Source organism: Ictalurus furcatus, chromosome 29, assembly GCF_023375685.1.
Source record: "Ictalurus furcatus strain D&B chromosome 29, Billie_1.0, whole genome shotgun sequence".
In the NCBI taxonomy this organism is placed as follows: Eukaryota; Metazoa; Chordata; class Actinopteri; order Siluriformes; family Ictaluridae; genus Ictalurus; species Ictalurus furcatus.
The window spans coordinates 6502803-6521692 of record NC_071283.1 but is presented as its reverse complement, the minus strand read 5'-3'; the positions used below and the strand labels follow the sequence as shown (position 1 = coordinate 6521692).

At 37.2% G+C, this 18890-nt stretch overlaps 2 protein-coding genes across 7 annotated transcripts in view; one reads left to right on the top strand and one right to left on the bottom strand.

The window, feature by feature from the left end:
• LOC128604275 (collagen alpha-1(IX) chain-like) overlaps positions 1–11587 on the top strand; it is an 87525-nt gene extending 75938 nt beyond the window's left edge. Inside the window, exon 16 of the transcript XR_008385161.1 lies at positions 11578–11587. The gene's annotated coding sequence lies outside the window, so the exon portion shown is untranslated. The remainder of the gene's footprint in view (positions 1–11577) is intronic.
• The window catches only part of LOC128604273 (collagen alpha-1(XIX) chain-like), a 250103-nt gene that overhangs the window by 57836 nt on the left and 173377 nt on the right, over positions 1–18890 (bottom strand). For all 6 annotated transcript variants that reach the window (XR_008385160.1, XM_053619275.1, XM_053619277.1 and 3 more), the window contains 6 exons: positions 18268–18372; positions 18050–18094; positions 11329–11382; positions 11192–11245; positions 8738–8791; positions 6063–6107 (listed from right to left, as the gene is read on the bottom strand). Coding sequence is in view for 5 of the 6 variants with exons in the window: in XM_053619275.1 (XP_053475250.1) it covers positions 6063–6107; positions 8738–8791; positions 11192–11245; positions 11329–11382; positions 18050–18094; positions 18268–18372 (357 nt within the window). In the remaining variant the exon portion in view is untranslated. The remainder of the gene's footprint in view (positions 1–6062; positions 6108–8737; positions 8792–11191; positions 11246–11328; positions 11383–18049; positions 18095–18267; positions 18373–18890) is intronic.

Here is an 18890-nt window from a genome sequence, read left to right as displayed (position 1 = left end):
CATTCACCTCCAGTCCCATGGTCTTCCCCAAGGACACAATTTCATCGACAACTGACTACTCGCAACTCAGCTACTTGCATATCTCGTTTGTGCTTCTCGATGATTTCCTTCTTAACTTCCACCGTAATCATCTCCTTTTTCTTATCGCCTTCCTTTTCAAATTTTTTCTTCATGGGGGCCATTGTCGCAGTACAGTTACTACACAGTCACAAAAGTTACAACACTATAGTAAACAGTATATGCTCACATGGATGTTGACTGTACAAGTGAAGCACGCTGACTGAGACCGAGCATGTGAGAGAAGAACCATCGGCTCAGTATTTATCATGTGACGCTAGGCAGACAAAGCAGCGTATACATACTACAGGTACTCGTATTGCAAGACCTCACTCGTATATCAAGTTAAAATTTATTAAAAATTTTTGCTCATTTTGCAAAACACTCGCAAACAAAGTTACTCACAATCCAAGGTTTGACTGTAGTTCAATTAATAGTTCAAGGAATTGGTGCTGGGATTAATGGAGGATGGTTGGAATGAGTGAGTGATGGGTTGGGACAAATGAATTGTAATGAATGAGAAAAAAATTGGGATGAAGAGGCAGGGGTGGAATAAGGGATGGTATAGAATTGGGATAAAAAGGGTAAATAAATGAAGCAGAAGCTGTGATGAATGTGAGAGGGATTTTGGCATGAATTAAGGATTTGGTACTGGGACAAATAATGAAGTGGTTGAGATAAATTTGTGTTGATGTTTATGTATGTACCTCTTTGGACAGTAACACAAATCAATGGATTTGAAATGAAGCAGACAAGATGTGAGTAAAATGTAGACTTTTAGCTTTAATTAAAGGGCTTTAACAAAATTATTGAATATTTTTCACAGCCTCAAAAGTAATTGGACAAAGCACTGATGGCTATGTGTGGCCTGGTTACTTGCTATTTCATGACAAATTAAGGAGATAAAAGGTCTGGAGTTAATTCCAAGTGTTGAATTTGCATTTGGTAGCTGTTCATGGAAACTGTCAATAGGCAAGTGAAGGAGGCAATCATTAGGCTGAAAAAACAAAAACAGATCTATCAGAGAGATAGCTGAAGGAGTGGCCAATTCAATTTCATACATTCTTAAAAAAAGGGAATGCTGAACACCACCAAAAGTATGGAAATAAATTTGTGCCAAAAGTATTGAACATAACCTTTCAAGAAACAAAACAAACAAAATATATACAATGAGAAAGAAGAAAAAACTCTGAGACTGAAAACAGTGAACTCTGGCAAAACTTTTACATGGTCTTCAAATAAACAGCATTCTTTGTTAACAGTTTTCTAAGCTCTGTCTTCACTAATCACAGATGCAGTTTTGCTGTTTGTCCTTACCCTCTGCTCTAGAGAGAAGATGGAGGGAAAGACATTAACTTGAATTGCCTGTAACTGAAAAGGCAACCCCAAAGGGAACTGTGATCCAGAGCAATGAGGGCACAATTATGGAATGCACAAGCCCACTGCTGTGACTTGGTATAACAGCCAGGCTTTAAAGAATCAGATGAAGATCTGACTGTCCAGGAGAATTTTTTTTTCCTTAGGACAGCCAGTTTTGTGATGGGGTCAGAATTTGGCTGGACCAAGCCTGATGCTGTTCCAATAGCAGAATGCCTGTCTCATGCAGCCACTGATAAATAAATAAATAAATAAATAAATGATACATAGGGCATTATAGGGCAGGATTGGTTCCAAAGGATAGCCATTGGAGGTCCACCCACAAACAAGTCAATACTGCTCAGATGACTGTCAGAAGTCAGAGAGAATGACACTTGTCCGTTTTATGGCTTGTATGAGGCCAAGAGAACTTACGTGAGTTATGCACTTTTTGACCATGGAGTAGGCAGTTATAGAAGGGAATTATTTATAATGGCACTATCCGTTGTCCTATAGATGAGGATGGGTTCCCTTTTGAGTCTGGTTCCTCTCAAGGTTTATTCCTTACATCATCTCATGAAGTTTTTCCTTGCCATCATTGCCTCTGGCTTGCTCAGTAGGGATAAATTTATAGCCAGAATTTATAGATTTCTGTAAAGCTGCTTTGTGACAATGTCCATCGTTGAAAGCACTACACAAATAAAATTGAATTGAATGTGTCTAGCACTAGGGTTCCCAAACTTTTTGGGCAAACAAACCCAAATTATGAATGAATGCAACTTCAAGCCTTGAGCACCCTACATTTTTTAATTCCAGATTTATAATACAAGACTACTGTACCATTTAACCATTTTATTATGTTCAGCCAGGAGGTGAAATGAATGTTCAGTTGGGTTAAGGTCTGGTGATTGACTTGGCCAGTCTAAAACGTTCCACTTTCCCCCCCTGATGAAGTCCTTTATTGCATCAAATTCTCCCACTTAGATTTGATGCATTTCTCTGTAAATTCGCAGACATAATATATCTTTAGATTTCTGAATTCATTCTGCTGCTACCATCATGAATTACATAATCAGCCAAGTTTAATGAGCCCATTCCAGAAGCAGGTATGCAAGCCCAAGCCATAACACTACCTCCACCATAACTGACCAATGAGCTCATCTGTTTTGGATCATGAGCAGATATTTTCTTTCTCCACACTTTGGCCTTTCCATCACTTTGGTAGAGGTTAATCTTGGTTCAAGAACTTTTGGGGCTCATCTCTTTATTTCTTTGCAAATTCCAATCTGGCCTTTTGATTATTACTGCTGATGGGAGTATTGCATCTTGTCGTATGGCCTCTATATTTCTGCTCTCAAAGTCCTCTTCTAATAGTAGATTCATCCCTGCCCTCTGGAGGTTGTTGGTGATGTCACTTCCTGTTGATTTTGGGGTTATCTTCACAGCTCTCAATGTTTCTGTGCTCAACTGATGTTGTTTTCCTTGGCTGACCTGTTTGATGCCTGGTTGCTAGAACACCAGTGGTGTCTTTCTTTTCCAGGACAATCCAAATTGCTGATTGGCTATGCCCAATGCTTGTGCAATGGCTTTGATCAATGTTTCCTCTTTTCTCAGCTTCAAAATGGCTTGCTTTTGCTTTTTCCATTTGGATACAGTGACTTTGGATTGACGCACGGACTCCTCCTTAAAAAGCTTCTTTTAGCTGTACGGCAAAGAAGCAGCCCTGATATAGCTCTCATGAGTTCAATTACATACAGTATATCCATTTATGTGGACTGTGCTAACCATGTCTGGCATCATCCATAAATTTAACCTATGTCCCACTCTAGACATCTCACTGCCATGATAACAGCAGTGGGCCCTAACAAAGCACTTCCTGTAGCCAGGAGTACAAGATGCCAGTGACCATGACATACATCTGGCCAGGCCAAGCCATCTGTAGGTATGTGCTACAAGCTAAGGTGTGGCACAACAGATCATTATCCACCTATTTACTATTTCCTAGTGACCGAGCATCACTCTGAGCTGAAGCTGTGTCCATAGGCACGAACATTTCGAATACTTTTTTTAAATATACAATGAAAAGATTTGAGTTTGAGATCAAAAAATGAATGAGGCGATAAAACAGAGTTTTAGGTTTAATTTCCTAATATTTACATCTAGGTGTGCATTTTGGAACAGCAGTTATTGTGAGAGCGCAGAAGAAAAAACCCAAAAAAACAACCACCTTCACTGGTCAGGGTTGAAGGTATCACACCCACTGTTCAAAGATGACTTTGAGAGCAGAAATATAGAGGCCGTACAACAAGATACAAACTACTCAAACAGTAAGACTCAGAACAAAGTGATGGAAAGGCCAAAGTGTGGAGAAAAGAAGAGTCACCTCCAAAACATACAAGCTCATCGGTCAAGCATGGTGGAGGTAGTGTCATGGCTTGAGCTTGCATAGCTGCTTCTGCAATGGGCTCACTAATCTTTATGGTAGGAGAATGAATTCAGAAGTCTACAGAAACATTCTGTCTGCCAATTTACAGTTAAATGTATTCAATCTAATTGGAAAATACATTATACAGCAAGACAATGACCCGATACACAATGCCAACACAATAAAGAACTTTGTCAGGGAAAAAAAGTGGAAGGTTTTAGATTGGCCAAGTCAATCACCAGACCTCAAGAGGAGATTGAATGGCGAAACCTTCCCAAAAAAAATTAAAGAAGCTATGCTACAGTACAAGCCTGGAAAAGCATAACAAAAGAAAAAAGCAACAGTTTGGTGATCTTAGGGGGTCATTGGCTTGATGCAGTTATTATAAGCAAGGGATATGCAACCAGATATTAAGTGTTATTTACTTCAATTTACTTTAAGACTATTTATTCCAATACTTTTGCTCACCTTAAAATTGGGTGGTATTGGGTTCAAAATTGTTTCATACATCTAGATGTAAATATCAGGAAATGAACTGACATTCTAGTCTGTCGTCTCATACTTATCTTTGGATCTCCAACCCAAATGTCCTCAGTGTATAGCAAAAACAGAAGAATGATGGGACTGTATTTCAAAATTTAAATATAAATAATATAAATAATTTTAAATAAATATTTAAAATTTATTTACAATGTGCTTTGATCAGTGGACAATCACAGATACATCAGGACGAGCCTCTTCAGATGATGGCCATGCATGTACATGTATGTGGCTTATAATCCAGCATCAAGCTCTCAGCTGAGCCATATGTGATGCTCAGCTATTTATTTGCTCTGAGAGAAACTACAAGCTCTCTTTTTGCCTCCTTGTTGTCTCCTCACATGCCAAACCTGAGACGGAGAAGGACACCAATCCTGACCAAAACTGTGAGGTGTCACAGTGATTAATCCAACAGTTAGCCTGCAAAACTGATAAAAACAAACACAGCCCATTAGAAATAAGATTAACCTATGAAGTTAATTTGAATTTTAAGATGAATTTGAACATGAAACTATCATCAACTTTCTAGGACAGGTTACCCTATAACTCCTAATGGGGTCACAAGCTGTTTCGCAGTTAGATTCAAACTCTCAACATGTGTAAGAGGTGAGAAGTAGTTAATATATTGTTTGAAGAAATAAAACATATAAATACAAAGTTGTAATTAAATGTGTTGCATAAAATAATCAGTATTTATTGTATACCTTGCAGTTAATTAATTAAATTTATGCCAAAAAACAACACTGTCACAATAAGTACTATTCTAAAGAAAAAGCATTGCTTTATGTGTTTTGTGCTGATATGGGAAAAACGATTGCTGTCCAGCAATACAGTAATTTTTACCCACAAATTGGGTTAAAAAAAAATTCAACCAGCATACTCGGTCAACATCCTAATCCTAACTTGCTGGGTGCGCTGGGGTGTTCCATAGTCCATAGTGTTCCATGTTCCAAGTGCTGGCTTTCCAAATTGACCAAAATGTAGTTATTTTAACCCAGCAAACTTTAGGGTGCAAGACGAAAATAGGAGAGGGAGGATATGGTTGAGATGAAAGGGAGTCTGGGATTAAAAATGAGACAGGTTGACAGATTAGAGATAAATTTAAGATGCAAGAGAAACATCAGGTTAAGAAAGTGAGAGAGTACAGAAAATTGAATGCAGAGACACTGGAAAAGCAAAAAACACTGAAATATAGAGAGACAGGTACAACAGGTGGGACAAGTTCTTCACAAAGTATTGGCACTACAAACATGCTGGTATAACGATGTATTATTGGTGGGGCTGAATCTTGGTAATATTTTTTGTGTAGTGCTTTTTGGTGGGGCTGAGTCATGGTAAAATTTTAACAACACAGTCACAAAGCGGCTTTTGAAAAATCTAGACATAGATCAAGATTTCTATTGAGCAAGCAAGAGGCAACAGAGGTCAGGAACAGTCAAATCCTCATGTAGTAGAAACCGTGAGAGGAACCAAACTCAAAAATGTGCCATCAGTAATAGAGGAAGCTCATGTTTTTCATTACCACTTCCCAAACTGAAATGATGTCACTGTATCAATTTCTGTGTAACATTCCTTAGCAGAGACAATGCTATTATTATTATTATTATTATATAACTGAATTCAGGAGGTTCATTAATCTTTGTGTGGAATGGCTGTCAATCACTCAAATACTGATTAAACTTACAGGAGGTCCAGGAAGTCCAGGCCTGCCTGGTGGACCCTTGCTGCCCTGCAAAACACATGCAAATAAGAGTTAGCAGACCCAAAATGTTATGTACATATTGAACAATAGTACCAGAGTTTTTCATACTGTCCCAGCAGTTTCTTAAGGACCATTGGTGAATGTGGTGAAGTTCAATTAAAGCCTTAACTATTCATAGACACTGAATGCACCACTAGATTAGCAAGCTGGCAATAGGGGAATCTTCTCTCAATCACAAATATGCACAGCCTAATACATACACTAAGGACGTTTTCACACCTGGCACATTTGGACCGTTTATTTCGGAACCTGGTGCGTTTTCTCCCTTCATTCGGTTCGGTTAGACATATATGAACACGGCAATAACGCTCGGATCTGCACCAAAACAATTACAAATTAACTCTGGAGCAGTTTGCTTGTGGTGAGAAAGCAAGTAGTAACATTTATATTAAGGTCTGATTTTGAATGCAACTGGTAAAAAGGTATGTCATATATTCTGTTATTGTCAGACACTTTTACCACTTTGTACACAAATAGCCTAGGACAAGTTCGAAAAAGTAGGTTTTTCAGAAAATTCAAAATGCCGGAAAAATTTTCATGACAGAAAATAACTGCATAGGGTGCAATCGAATCATCTTGAGCCAAGGAATCAGAAGAAAAATAATTTAGTTTCTAATAACAACAACAACAACAATAATAATAAATATAGCTGCAAGCAGCAATTATTTGGGTTCATGTCATTTAGATGTTAGCCCTTAAAGCTGTTAAAGATATTACTTAATATTGTGCAATCCTCTAAGTACATAAAGCAAAGAAAAACCTAAATTATTTTAATAAATATCAGCCTTTATTAAGTTTGTTTAATAGCTGCTGAACATTGCTCGACCATTGTTGGGCATGTTTATTAAGATTCACAACTGTCCTCATATATGCTGATTGGATCTTGGACAAGGACAATTCTTGCAAGATTTATCTATCAAGTCTATTGGAACAATGGTTCCACATTTAGTGCCAATTTCATGTTTTGTTCTGCTATGGTGCCACCAACTGGTCACACTCAGTAATTTTTTAAACATCTGTCCTCAAATTGAGCCTATACATATACACCAAGTTTGGTGAAAAAGAGTGATAGCCATTCAAGTAAAAGTGGCCACACTCACTTCAAAATTTTTGATGTGCCCTTCAAAACCTCAACTTTTTAAATCAAAACTTAAACTTTTTTGATAACTTTTATTAATCTAAGTAGTCCAACAAATTGTCCTACAATAGGATTATTACAGTTGAGCAAAAAACCTAGGACTAGTTCGCAAAACTAGGTTTTTGAAATAATCTCAAATATTTAATGAACTCCCACTTCAAACCTTTTGATGTGCCCCTTGTGTGGGTAAATCAAAAGTTAAACTTTTTTTCATAACTATTGATCTAAGATGTCCTAAGTATTGTCCTGCAATAGTTTTATTTCACTTGAGTGAAAACCCTATGATTAGTTCGTAAAAGTAGGTTTTTAACATTGTCAAACCATTCGGTAAATATTTCAGATAGACACCAATGCTTTTTGAGGCTAAGTTGTTTAGAATGAGAAGACTTATCATTTGATATATATTAGTTGTGTTTGTTCAAAACACTGCGTGATATACAACTGTTAACAACAAAAATCATGTTAGCGACACCTAGCAGATGTTTTTTTTTACTTTGCAAAACCTCTTAGACCAAGAGTTAAATAAGCGGAAATGTTTTTCAACATAAAAGAATATGCTCATAGACAGTGATGGCAACTGAGACAAAGACACTACGCATATTTTGAAGTCAATTGGATCAACGGTTCCATCGTTACAGCCAATTTCATGTTTTTTTTTTGGTATTATAGCACCACCATGTGACAAAACTGCACCAACTTTTCTGGCCGACCACATAAGCCTGCCAAATTTGGTGAAGATCTCATTTCGTTCAAGAGTTATAGCCATTTACGTAAAAGTGGCCACGCCTACTTCCTGTGTTTTTGCATACCGTAGCTACCTCAAGTCGAAAGTTCAAAGTTTTTTTTTTATAACTTTTGAAATTGAGACGCCATAGATTCGTTTGGCACTGGTTTGCAGATAATCTCAGGGCCTAAAGGTGATGACATCAAGTTTCATCACAATCACTCTAAGCATTATGGAGCTACAGACTCAAGCTCAATTTTGCGCCTTCTTGGTCAAATTCGTTGAAGTGCCATTCGAAAACTGCATGGTTTATCAAAATTTTGTAAATAACTTTGTCTTGAGTGCCTCTAGATGAAGGAAGTCTCCAATCCTCAACCTTATGAACAGAAGACATACTCATATCTACACTCTTATTTTGCATTCATATTTTGAACAGCTATTTCATGCCTCTCATTGCCTTTAAGCAATGTTTATATTAGATGTGTAATTATACATGCATGTGGGAAGTTTCAGTTTTACTTTTTCAGTCATCTCTGCGATTATTCTGTGCATGTTTCTGTACTTTTGCAGATGCAAAATACCAGGTGGTTACCTTAAATGCCCATATATATGCACACTACAGTTTTTACCACAACATGCTTACAATCATATCAATTTGACCATTAGTATAAAAAAAATACCAGAACTAATGCTTTGTGTCTTTTATTCAGATTTTAGATAATTTGGCCTCCTTACTTGTTCCCCTTTGGGTCCTGCTGGACCTGAAATTCCAGGTCTGCCAATGGGACCCTGAAGAAACAAATATATTTCTTTAAGTGATGCATGCTTTAGCTAGAAGCTCTATTATTGATATTCCAGAAAACAGACTAAGTCAACAAATCTGAGTAAAATGAGAACAGTTACCAATACCTATACATATGTACATGTAGCCTTTTAATCTGTTAATAAACTGACTGATACCTTATTGAAATAAAAAAAAGTATACATATACAGTCCCCTCCAAAAGTAGGGCAAGACAATTTCTTTTGCTGTTTCTATACACTCAAGAGTTCAAGTGCTATACAGCTTAGAACATGGCACTGTTTGTTTGAACTCTTCCATTTTTAAATTATCAAAAATATTGGAATGTCAATTTTGTCTGTTTTGCCTGTTGTTTTTTTTAAGTCAAGTTTTAGTTGACTAAAAGTCTGGGCATTTTAGTCTCATCTTAGTCAAAGAAACCCATAAGCATTTAGTCTAGTTTTAGTCAACAAAAATGCTGACATTTTAGTCACTGAAAACTATCAATTTTTAGTCATAAGATTATTATTGATTAATATGTGCACTGATAGAGAAGCGTTCCCATTGGCTGCAGCCTGTAGGTATTATGGCCAATCACAAGTCAACATTGCACAACCACATGAAGAATATCCCCGCTACACTAATGTGCAGAACTCATTTATTTTTTGTGTAACTTCCTTTTGTAGGCTTTCGCGTGGATAAAAAAAAAAAAAGCCCTCTTCATTTCCCGAAAAAAATGCAGTCAGTTTGAACTCGAACGTCGTTACACCTTGAAATTCACTTCCCGGATTCAGTCCCCCCACATCCACCCCATTTCCAGCCCTGAGTCTAGCCAAAGCGAAATTTAGCTTGAAAGCTACTCCCTGAAAGCTATTTAAGCAGATATATAGAAAATTCTAAAGGGTTCACAAACTTTCAAGAACCAGTGTGTGTGTAAATATATATAGTTTTTCTCCTTTGATGTTGGTTCTCTGCAAATAAGAATTTCACTTGCCTTTTATACTTTACTTGGTAACTGTGTAAATTGCGATGTAACAGTAAATCTAAATCTGAATCCATGTAAGCCTTTGTATTGATTACTTCCAGAATCAGAATCATATCTGCTTTACCACTGGATTTAGGGCTGCACAATTAATTGAATATTGATCTCGATTACGATTTTGACTGGCCACGATTACATGAACAATATCGACTGCAATATTGACGTTTAAAGTTCGTCCTCTGCTCACAGAAAACTCCACTGAATATCAAATCAAGCCCTTCCTAAACTTACAGACAGTCACCATAGAGTGGCACAGGGATGACTCTATGATGACGTCATTTTGTAATGCCAAAACCCGGAAACGAATTAGCATTTTAGCCTTTCCGGTTCCATCGTCCTGAAGTCAACAGGTTTTTTTTTTTAATGGGATTTTGGTTAAAAGTCTGAAATAAAGTCTGTGGTGAACACAAGCTAAAAATATTTTCACGTTTTATACTACGACATAAAATACGCCAGTAAAACCCCACTAATTTTTTTAAAAAGCTTTTACGCATGTTGAAAAAGGTGGTTGCTATCGGTCATTTAATGAGATTTTTTGCAATAATTTTAAAATTATTTAAAATTATTTAAAGCAAAAGTTTATGGGAAAATCTTATTGGGTTTTTGTCGAGGGAATCAGTGTGATGCTAACGTCCGGGTTCCGGTACAAAATGACATCATCCCTGCACCACTCTATTGGGTGATTTGGCTGTGTCTCTCCTCCTGTAAACACTGTTATTGCCTTTTCTGCATACGCCTGAATTGTTTTCATTTGGTTGCATATTGTTATATTTGATTGCATATTTTCATTTGGTTGATGGCATTTTTATTTTTACTTATACTATATTTTGGGTACAATTTTATTTATATTTTGCTTCTATGAGATGATTCATTTTAAGGACCAGTCTAATTTGATGCAAAAGATTTGTACATTAGCAGGAATATAGCATAACATGGAGGTGAAAGCAGCGGTCTGTTTAGTTAAATGTGAAAGTGCAATAAAAATATGTTGTCCCTAAAATCAATTAATAATCATGATAAATAATCATGATCTCAATATTGATCAAAAATAATCGTGATGATCAACAATCGTGCAGCCCTAACTGGATTATGTATAAAATTTTGGGGATTATTATTTTACAACCAGGGCATACTCACTGATTGCTGGAGGTAAGGAGGTCAGAATTAATTCTGGACAAGACAATTTGAGTTGACAATATTTTTTTGTATACTGTGATAATCAGAAATGAACAAATGAATTAAATTGAGTAAACCCATGAATTAAAATACTTGGTTTCCTCATCACCTTAGAATAATATAATCTTTTTGCATTCACTGTTAAGAAGGACCTCATCTTAAAAATGAAAGACACTTATGCAGATACTTACAGGAGGGCCACTTTGACCTGTTGCACCTGGGAGTCCTGGAACACCAGGAGAACCCTGGGTATAATCATGACATCATTATGTCAAAAGAACCTTACTAATTTAATCACAAAATCCTTCTCTCAGTCTGTCCTACTTACCTCATCACCTTTGTCCCCGATTGGGCCAGGAAACCCCCTCTCCCCCTTCACGCCCTGTAAATTGTCCAAACTAATCAATGGTTTTAATCACAAAGTTTTCATATCTTAAACTCACCCATAACATGATGTCTTCAACTCTCAAAGAATAATCACTCAGATTTAGCATACTGCATGATAAGTCTTCTTATATTATAAACATTCTTTATAATATTGCTTCCATGCCCATTGATTAATAAAAATGAAGCACAGTGTAACAATGCAACTATTTGTAAGACAAATATAATATATATATATATATAAAATTTATTTTCCTACAAATGTATATATCAGGTCAAATCACACATTAAGACAATGATGACAGTGTTTTTGACATGTTTAGACTTGTTCATAGAGAGTTTGTTCTGGACAGTTTGTTAACCACTGATTTTACATTGATGTGCTTATGTATGGGGAAAGCATCAGGGGAAAATGCACCATGACACTGTACACATGCTGCTAATCTTTTCCTCTTTGGTCTCATTTTTTATTTCAGGAACAAAAATAAGTCAGTGCTCCCATATGCAGCAACCTGTGATAGAAAGGTGTCAGAACACACAGTATCGGTCATCGGTCATCGACAACATTAACTTTTTCAGCAATTTTAAGCAGGCTAGCAGACCAGGCGGGCTAGCTATCACTGCCCCCATGCGCATCAATGAGCCTGGTTCACCAGTTTTCCTTCCTTGGACAACTTTTGGTAGGTACTAACCACTGCATACGAGGAATACCCCACAGGACCTGCCATTTTGGAAATGTGGTGATCCAGTCGTCTAGTCATCATAATTGGCCCTTGTCAAAGTTTCTCAGATCCTTTTGCTTGCTCATTTTTCCTGCTTCCAACACATCAAATTAGAGAACTGTGTTCACATGCTGCCTAATATATCCCACCCCTTGTAACAACACGTTACCCATCAGTGGATTTAAAGTTATGGATTTGAAATGAAGCAATAAATATGTGATTGAAGAACTGGCAGGGTTTTTTAAATTTTATTTATTTATTTATTTATTTATTTATTTATTTATTTATTTAAAAGTGTTTTTTAAAAAAAAATTTTAGCAAGTCTACTCTGGCCTATATGTTCTTGAGTGCTGTGTCTTGCGGTAAACTATATTTACATTCATGAAGGTGCCTTTTGATTGTAGACTTTGACAATGATACATCTCCTCCAGAGTGTTCTTGACTTGGCTAGATGTTGTAAAGGGGGTTTTCTTTAACAAGGAAAGAATTCTGCAATCACCCACTTTAGATGTCTTCCATGGTCTTCCAGGCCTTTTGGTGTTGCTGAGCTCACCAGTTCATTCCTTCTTTTTAAGAATGTACTAAATTGTTTGGACACTTCTAAATTTTCTGCTATCTCTCTGATAGGTAGTTTTGGTTTTTCTGGCCTTCTTCACTTGCATCAACAGTTCTTTAGACCGCATAGTGAGTCTGGAATCAGCTCCAGACCTTAATTTGTCATGAAATAATGAGAAAACAGGCCACACCTGGCCATGAAACTTATCAGTCAATTATCCAATTACTTTTACAATGACCCTTAAAGAATTAAAACAGAAGGGGTTTTTTTTGGTTGAACAAACACTTCATTATAATTTAACCTTGAAACCATTTCTTAAAAATAGAAGTATGGGAGTCCGGCTGAGCATGAGTGAGAAGGCACACGTGGAGTGAGCTCCCAAGCATTTTATCTTTTAATTGTGCTTTTCAGGCAACCTGAATCTTTTCTAAGACATTTGGTGCGTTCTTTTTCAATTACTCTGTCTACAAGTATAACCAGAAAGGACTTATGGCTTCTGAAAGACTACGGAAACCTAAATCTTCACCGAACACGATGAGTCAAGGCGACAAGTTACCGTTTGACCTGGAAAACCTATGCACCACTTTGATCATGGAGCTAACATCTACCATCGCAGTACAGGTGAAAGCAGCTATTCACTCAGCTCTGGCCCCAGTTGTTGTGTCTTTTGAGAGTTTTAAATCGGGCACTGAATCACAAGGACAGCGTATTGACTAGCTAAATTCGGCTAACACACAACTCACCGATAAAGTGGAGGACCAGCAATCTCCGGGTTGTCAGTATTCCGGAACGAGAAGAAGGGAGCGATCCAGGATGTTCTCAGATCAGAAATCTTTCCAACCGTTCCATTGCTGGATACAGTGCACCGTATTGGCCCCGCGCCCTCGGAGGAGCGAGAGAATCAAAGGCCCAGAGTGATAATTGTGCGGTTTCACTACTTTCACAACAGAGGAAAAGTTGTTCGACGCGGGAATTGGAATCAACTTTTCCATCAGGGCCGTAAGGTCTTCATCTTTCCTGACTTCAACTCCAGTGTCGCTAAGAGGAGGGCGGCCTTCGCTGCGGTGAGAAACAGCTTGCGTGAGAGAAATGTGCGGTTTTCGGGATGCTGTATTGTTGTGGGTTTTTTTTGGGTTTTTTTTCCCCTTTCCTATTGATATCAACCTCTCTGTACTACATTCTGTATTAATCTAAATTGATGGAAAATACCCGAAGCTCGATCAGATTCCTAAGTTGGAATGTGAAAGGTCTGAATGGTCCCATTAAAAGATCCAAGGTTTTGACACATTTAAAACTACAAAAACCTGGCGTTGAATTTCTTCAGGAAACTCATCTCCGTTTCAGGGATCAACGCAGACTCCAAGCTCTCTGGGCATCGCATATGTTCCACTCCAATTTTGATTCCAGGTCCAGAGGATTTTCTATCCTGATAAGTAAGACTGTGCCTTTTTTTTTTGATAAAGTTGTTTCTGATGTAAATGGTAGATATGTGATTGTGGAAGCGTAAATTTCACAGACGCCAGTAGTTTTGGTGAATGTATATGCCCCGAATTTTGATAATGCTCCTTTTGCTCAGAATTTGTTGTCAAAAATTCCTGCTTTGAACACACATTTCTTGATATTTGGGGGAAATTTAAATTGTTATTGACCCAGTTTTGGACAAATCTAGCTCTGTTACAAAGGCTCCCTCTGCAATGAAAAAGGTGTTCTCCGAGTTTATGGTTCAGAATGGTTACATTGATCTGTGGAGGTATTTTAACCCCACAGTGAGAAAATATTATTTTTTTCCTCACGTACATAAATCTTTTTCTCGCATTGATTACTTTATTAATAACTCTCTAATTTCTCGGGTTGTAAACTCTGAATATCTACCAATTGTTATTTCAGACCATGCTCCTTTAAGTCTTGACATTCTTCTGCCTTCACATCACGCGTTTCGTCCACCATGGAAGCTTAATTCTCTACTTTTATCTGATTCAGCATTTTTCAAGTATATTTCTACTTTGATAGATGATTTTCTTCTTACTAATCAAACTGATTCAATCTCTTACTCTTTACTTTGGGAAACTCTAAAGGCCTTAACTCAATCAATTCTAAGAAATCACTTGGCCCGGACGGGTTTCCTTCCGAATTTTATAAGAAATTTCATGTTCATGTTCAACGCTTAGAACTCTTCCTGTATTTCAGGGTATAATTCGCAAAGCAATTGAACATAAACTAGCCCTATATGCTGACAACTTACTACTTTATGTTACAGATCCAATTGCATCTATTCCAGAGATAATACGCATATTAAATGACTTTGGGAAATTTTCCAGGTATAAACTGAACCTACAAAAGAGTGAATGCTTCCCCATAAACCAATCTGGCCAAAAAATAAAACAGACTGAAATACCTTTTCATTTGGAGGATTCAAAATTCAAATGTCACCCGTTCCTATTCTGCATTAATGGCGACAAATTTTACACCCTTAATTTCATACATGAAGTCAGCCTTTCAAAGATGGGCAGCTCTACCATTATCCCCTCTTGGTAGAATAAACACGGTAAAAATAAACATTCTTCCAAAATCCTCTACCTTTTCCAGTCCATCCCTTTGTTTTTACCCAAATATTTCTTCAAGAATATAAACCAATTAATCTCCTCTTTTATATGGGCAGGAAAAATTCCCAGGGTTTCCAAATTTTCACTTCAAAAGGAGTCGACCAAGTGGTGGCCTCTCCTTGCCCAATTTCATGTATTATTATTGGGCGGCTAATATTCAGAAACACGTGCTTTGGGTGCAGGCCCCCTCTCTTCCATGATGCCACTAAGAAACAAAGTCTTGTATTTCAACCTCCCTCCCTGCTATGGTGAGGTCTCAATGGTCTCAATGTGTCCTCCCTTCCTATACCCCTTTCACAATACACGGATAATCCAATAGTATGTACCTCTCAGTTTCGCCGTCATTTTAAATCCATCTCGGCCTCAACCATGGCACCAATACGTAATAAGCACCTCTTCCCCCCTCCTTTATAGATTCCACATTCTCTTTTTGGGAAAAGAAGGGTCTGAAATGCTTTGAGGATCTTTTCATTTATAATGTGTTTGCAAACTTTTCTGAATTATCCTCATCATTGAGCCTGCCTCTGTCTCACCTATTCCGTTTCTTTCAAATTAGGCATTGTGTCTCCTCCCTATTCGCTGCTTTTCCCTCCTTACCTACAAAGTCTGCATGGGAAGAGGTGTTCAAGCTGAACCCACATAAGGGTGGCATTTTTTCACGGATATATGCAACGATCTGGTCACAGGACGATTCTTACAATATCAAAACCATTAGTGCTTGGGAAGAGGAATTGGGCCTTGTCACGAATCAAGGATGGGCTCAGAAGCAATCGCAGTATACAACATTTATTTAAACAATCAAAGAACAAAACAAAGACACTAAGACAACTAGGCAAAATACTGTGGCATGAAAGAAAACACGGGAACATGGAACACGGTAGTCTAAGACAAAGGAAAGACAAAGAAGCAGTGCAAACCATGGCTATATATAAGTGTGCTCATTTAACAGAAACGTGATTGAGGTGCAAGTGGTCATGTGACATGTAGTACAGTGCAGTGGCTGATGGGAACTGAAGTCCAGACTTACCTCCTTGATATATGACAGACCTAGAGCTTGAGGATGATTACTGGGGCAGAGCGTTAGATAATATACATACCACCACGTCTTGTGCTAGACTTAGTTTCATACAATTTAAAGTAGAGCTCACCTCTCTAGGAGTTAACTATCTAAAATATATCCCAATGTTCCAGACGTGTGAAAAATGCAGACTTTCACCCTGTAACCTCAGTCATATGTTTGCACTCTGTCCCAAACTGCAGAACTTTTGGAACTCTGTTCTTTTTAAAACTTGAAAAAAATCAAGTATAACATCAGAGGCAGGGGTGAATCATTTTTGGGAAAATGGCAACAATTTATTACCTACTTCAATGATGTACGCACCCTGGAGGTGGATTGAGGAGAGGTAGACGGTAAATACTCACTTTTTTTTGTTTGTTTTTGTTTTTCTGGTTGGTTGTTTGTTACTGTTTTTTGTTTCCCCCTTTCTTTTGGTTTTGGCTGTGATTGTTTTGTTGGGGTTGTTTGGGGGGGGGGTGTTATAATATGTAAAATGCAAATTTCCAATAAAAATTCTATGATCAAAAAAAAAAAAAAAGTAGTATGTGTAAAAACGTTTTCCCTTTTCAAAATATATAAAATAAATAACATCATAAATCTCCTGTCTGAACAAAAGAAATTAGGAGGAAAAAGGAGCAGGACCTGCTGTGGCATTTTTTGGAAATATTTTTGCTGGTGAAATAGAACAAAAACAGACAATATTGAGTCTAAAATGTAATATGAACTTATTGTTTAGATGTTAGCACAGCATGTCAAACTAACTACTAAATGAAAAATAACATCAGCTGTGTGAGCTTTTAAAATAAGGTCCTTTGATTACTGACATATACATTAGGTGTGCAACAGCACAGCCAGACTGCTCCTGTCTGTGCCAATAACTTTAGATCAGCAGCAGCCATATTTCCATCCACATACTTTTATGCGAATTTTGGAATATCGCATTTTTTTAAAACGCTGGATGGAATGAATAGATGCAAATAAAATCTCCAAAATGTGCATAAAAAAACTTCTGAGGCTCAAGTAAGGCAGATATTTTCTAATTTGATAAGAATTAAAGCAGCTCAAGAAGACATGCTCAGAAAAAATGATGAAACACATTTACCAAATAAATTCCTTATTGAACTTCAAAGAAGTCATGTGACTTTTTCCTCAACAAATTATGTGATTGGATAATTGGCTGACATGACTGGATATTCAGTGCATGTGGCCAACTTATACAGCACAGTGGCAATGCTGCTTGTTTTTGTCATTCTGAAATGCCTGAGCCAAAGTCTGACATTGAATAATTCGGTATAATTACCCTCCCAGAACTCGATCACATGATTCCGTTCCCAAATATAAGGCATCCGCCTCCAATCGCAAGATAACACGAGGTTTGTGATAGTGTTTCATCTGTGTGCTCTGAAGTGCAAGCAGTTTATGGGTAGTGTGTGTGTTTGTAAGTCAGAGAGTACCGAAGGGACAGACAACACAGTTGAAGCCAAAAGCCAGGATGTGGAAAATGATTTTGATGGCACATTTTATGATTGATTTAAACATTCACATATATATATATATATATATATATATATATATATATATATATATATATATATATATATATATATATATATATATATATATATATACACACACACACATACACACACACACACACACACACACACAGATGCATACATACAGAAAATGAGCTAGACAAATTACAGTCAAGCTTTGTCTGTTCTTACCTTAGGACCCTCTTTTCCTGGGTTACCAAGTGGGCCTCTCAGACCCTGATTATCCCAGGAAACAGAACAAATAGGGATTGTGTACTCGAATTTTTTCCCATTTTCAAACAAAACAAAGGCTACAAAAGATTTTGTTTTACTGTTAGAGTAACTATAAAAGTATTGGAAGTTGGTGTTAGTTTAGTCTGTGATAGTTTTTTGTTTGGTCAGACACTTACTTTATCTCCTTGAATGCCCACCCCACCAGGAGCTCCAGGTGCTCCCTTCTCCCCTTTCTGTCCAGGTAATCCTGGTATTCCCATCTGGCACACACTGCAGGCATTCTACAGTCACAATAAACATAAGTGAACACACAAACACACGATATGTGTACTTTCATACAATGAATGCTGTGGTACTTTAATCTGTGTGCCTAATAATCTGCACCTGCATGTAGCACAAAGTGTTTCTCAGCAGAATAATTAATCCATCATTAATTATTCATCATTAATTACTTATAACTGCAAGTACCTGGAAGGAAAAGCATTACAAATAATTCAATTGTAAGCCTATGGCCACATCATGTTTTTCTTTCCCTTTATCTGAGCAGGGGTGGACAATTCATTAGCCCTGGCACCCAGGACAAGCAGATGTTGTGTCCTGGCCATTTATTTTTTATTCATAGTTGCCTAAGTAAGTTGAACAACCAGTGAAAGAAAATAAATACTGCTTCCTACTGACATTTTGCGAAACACACATAATTATGTTATATTAAAAGAAATGTTAAAACATAATTTGGTATGTTTTAATGATGTTTCATTTGCAAATAAGTCGATTCTTTGTGCCAGTTCTATTAGGTGAA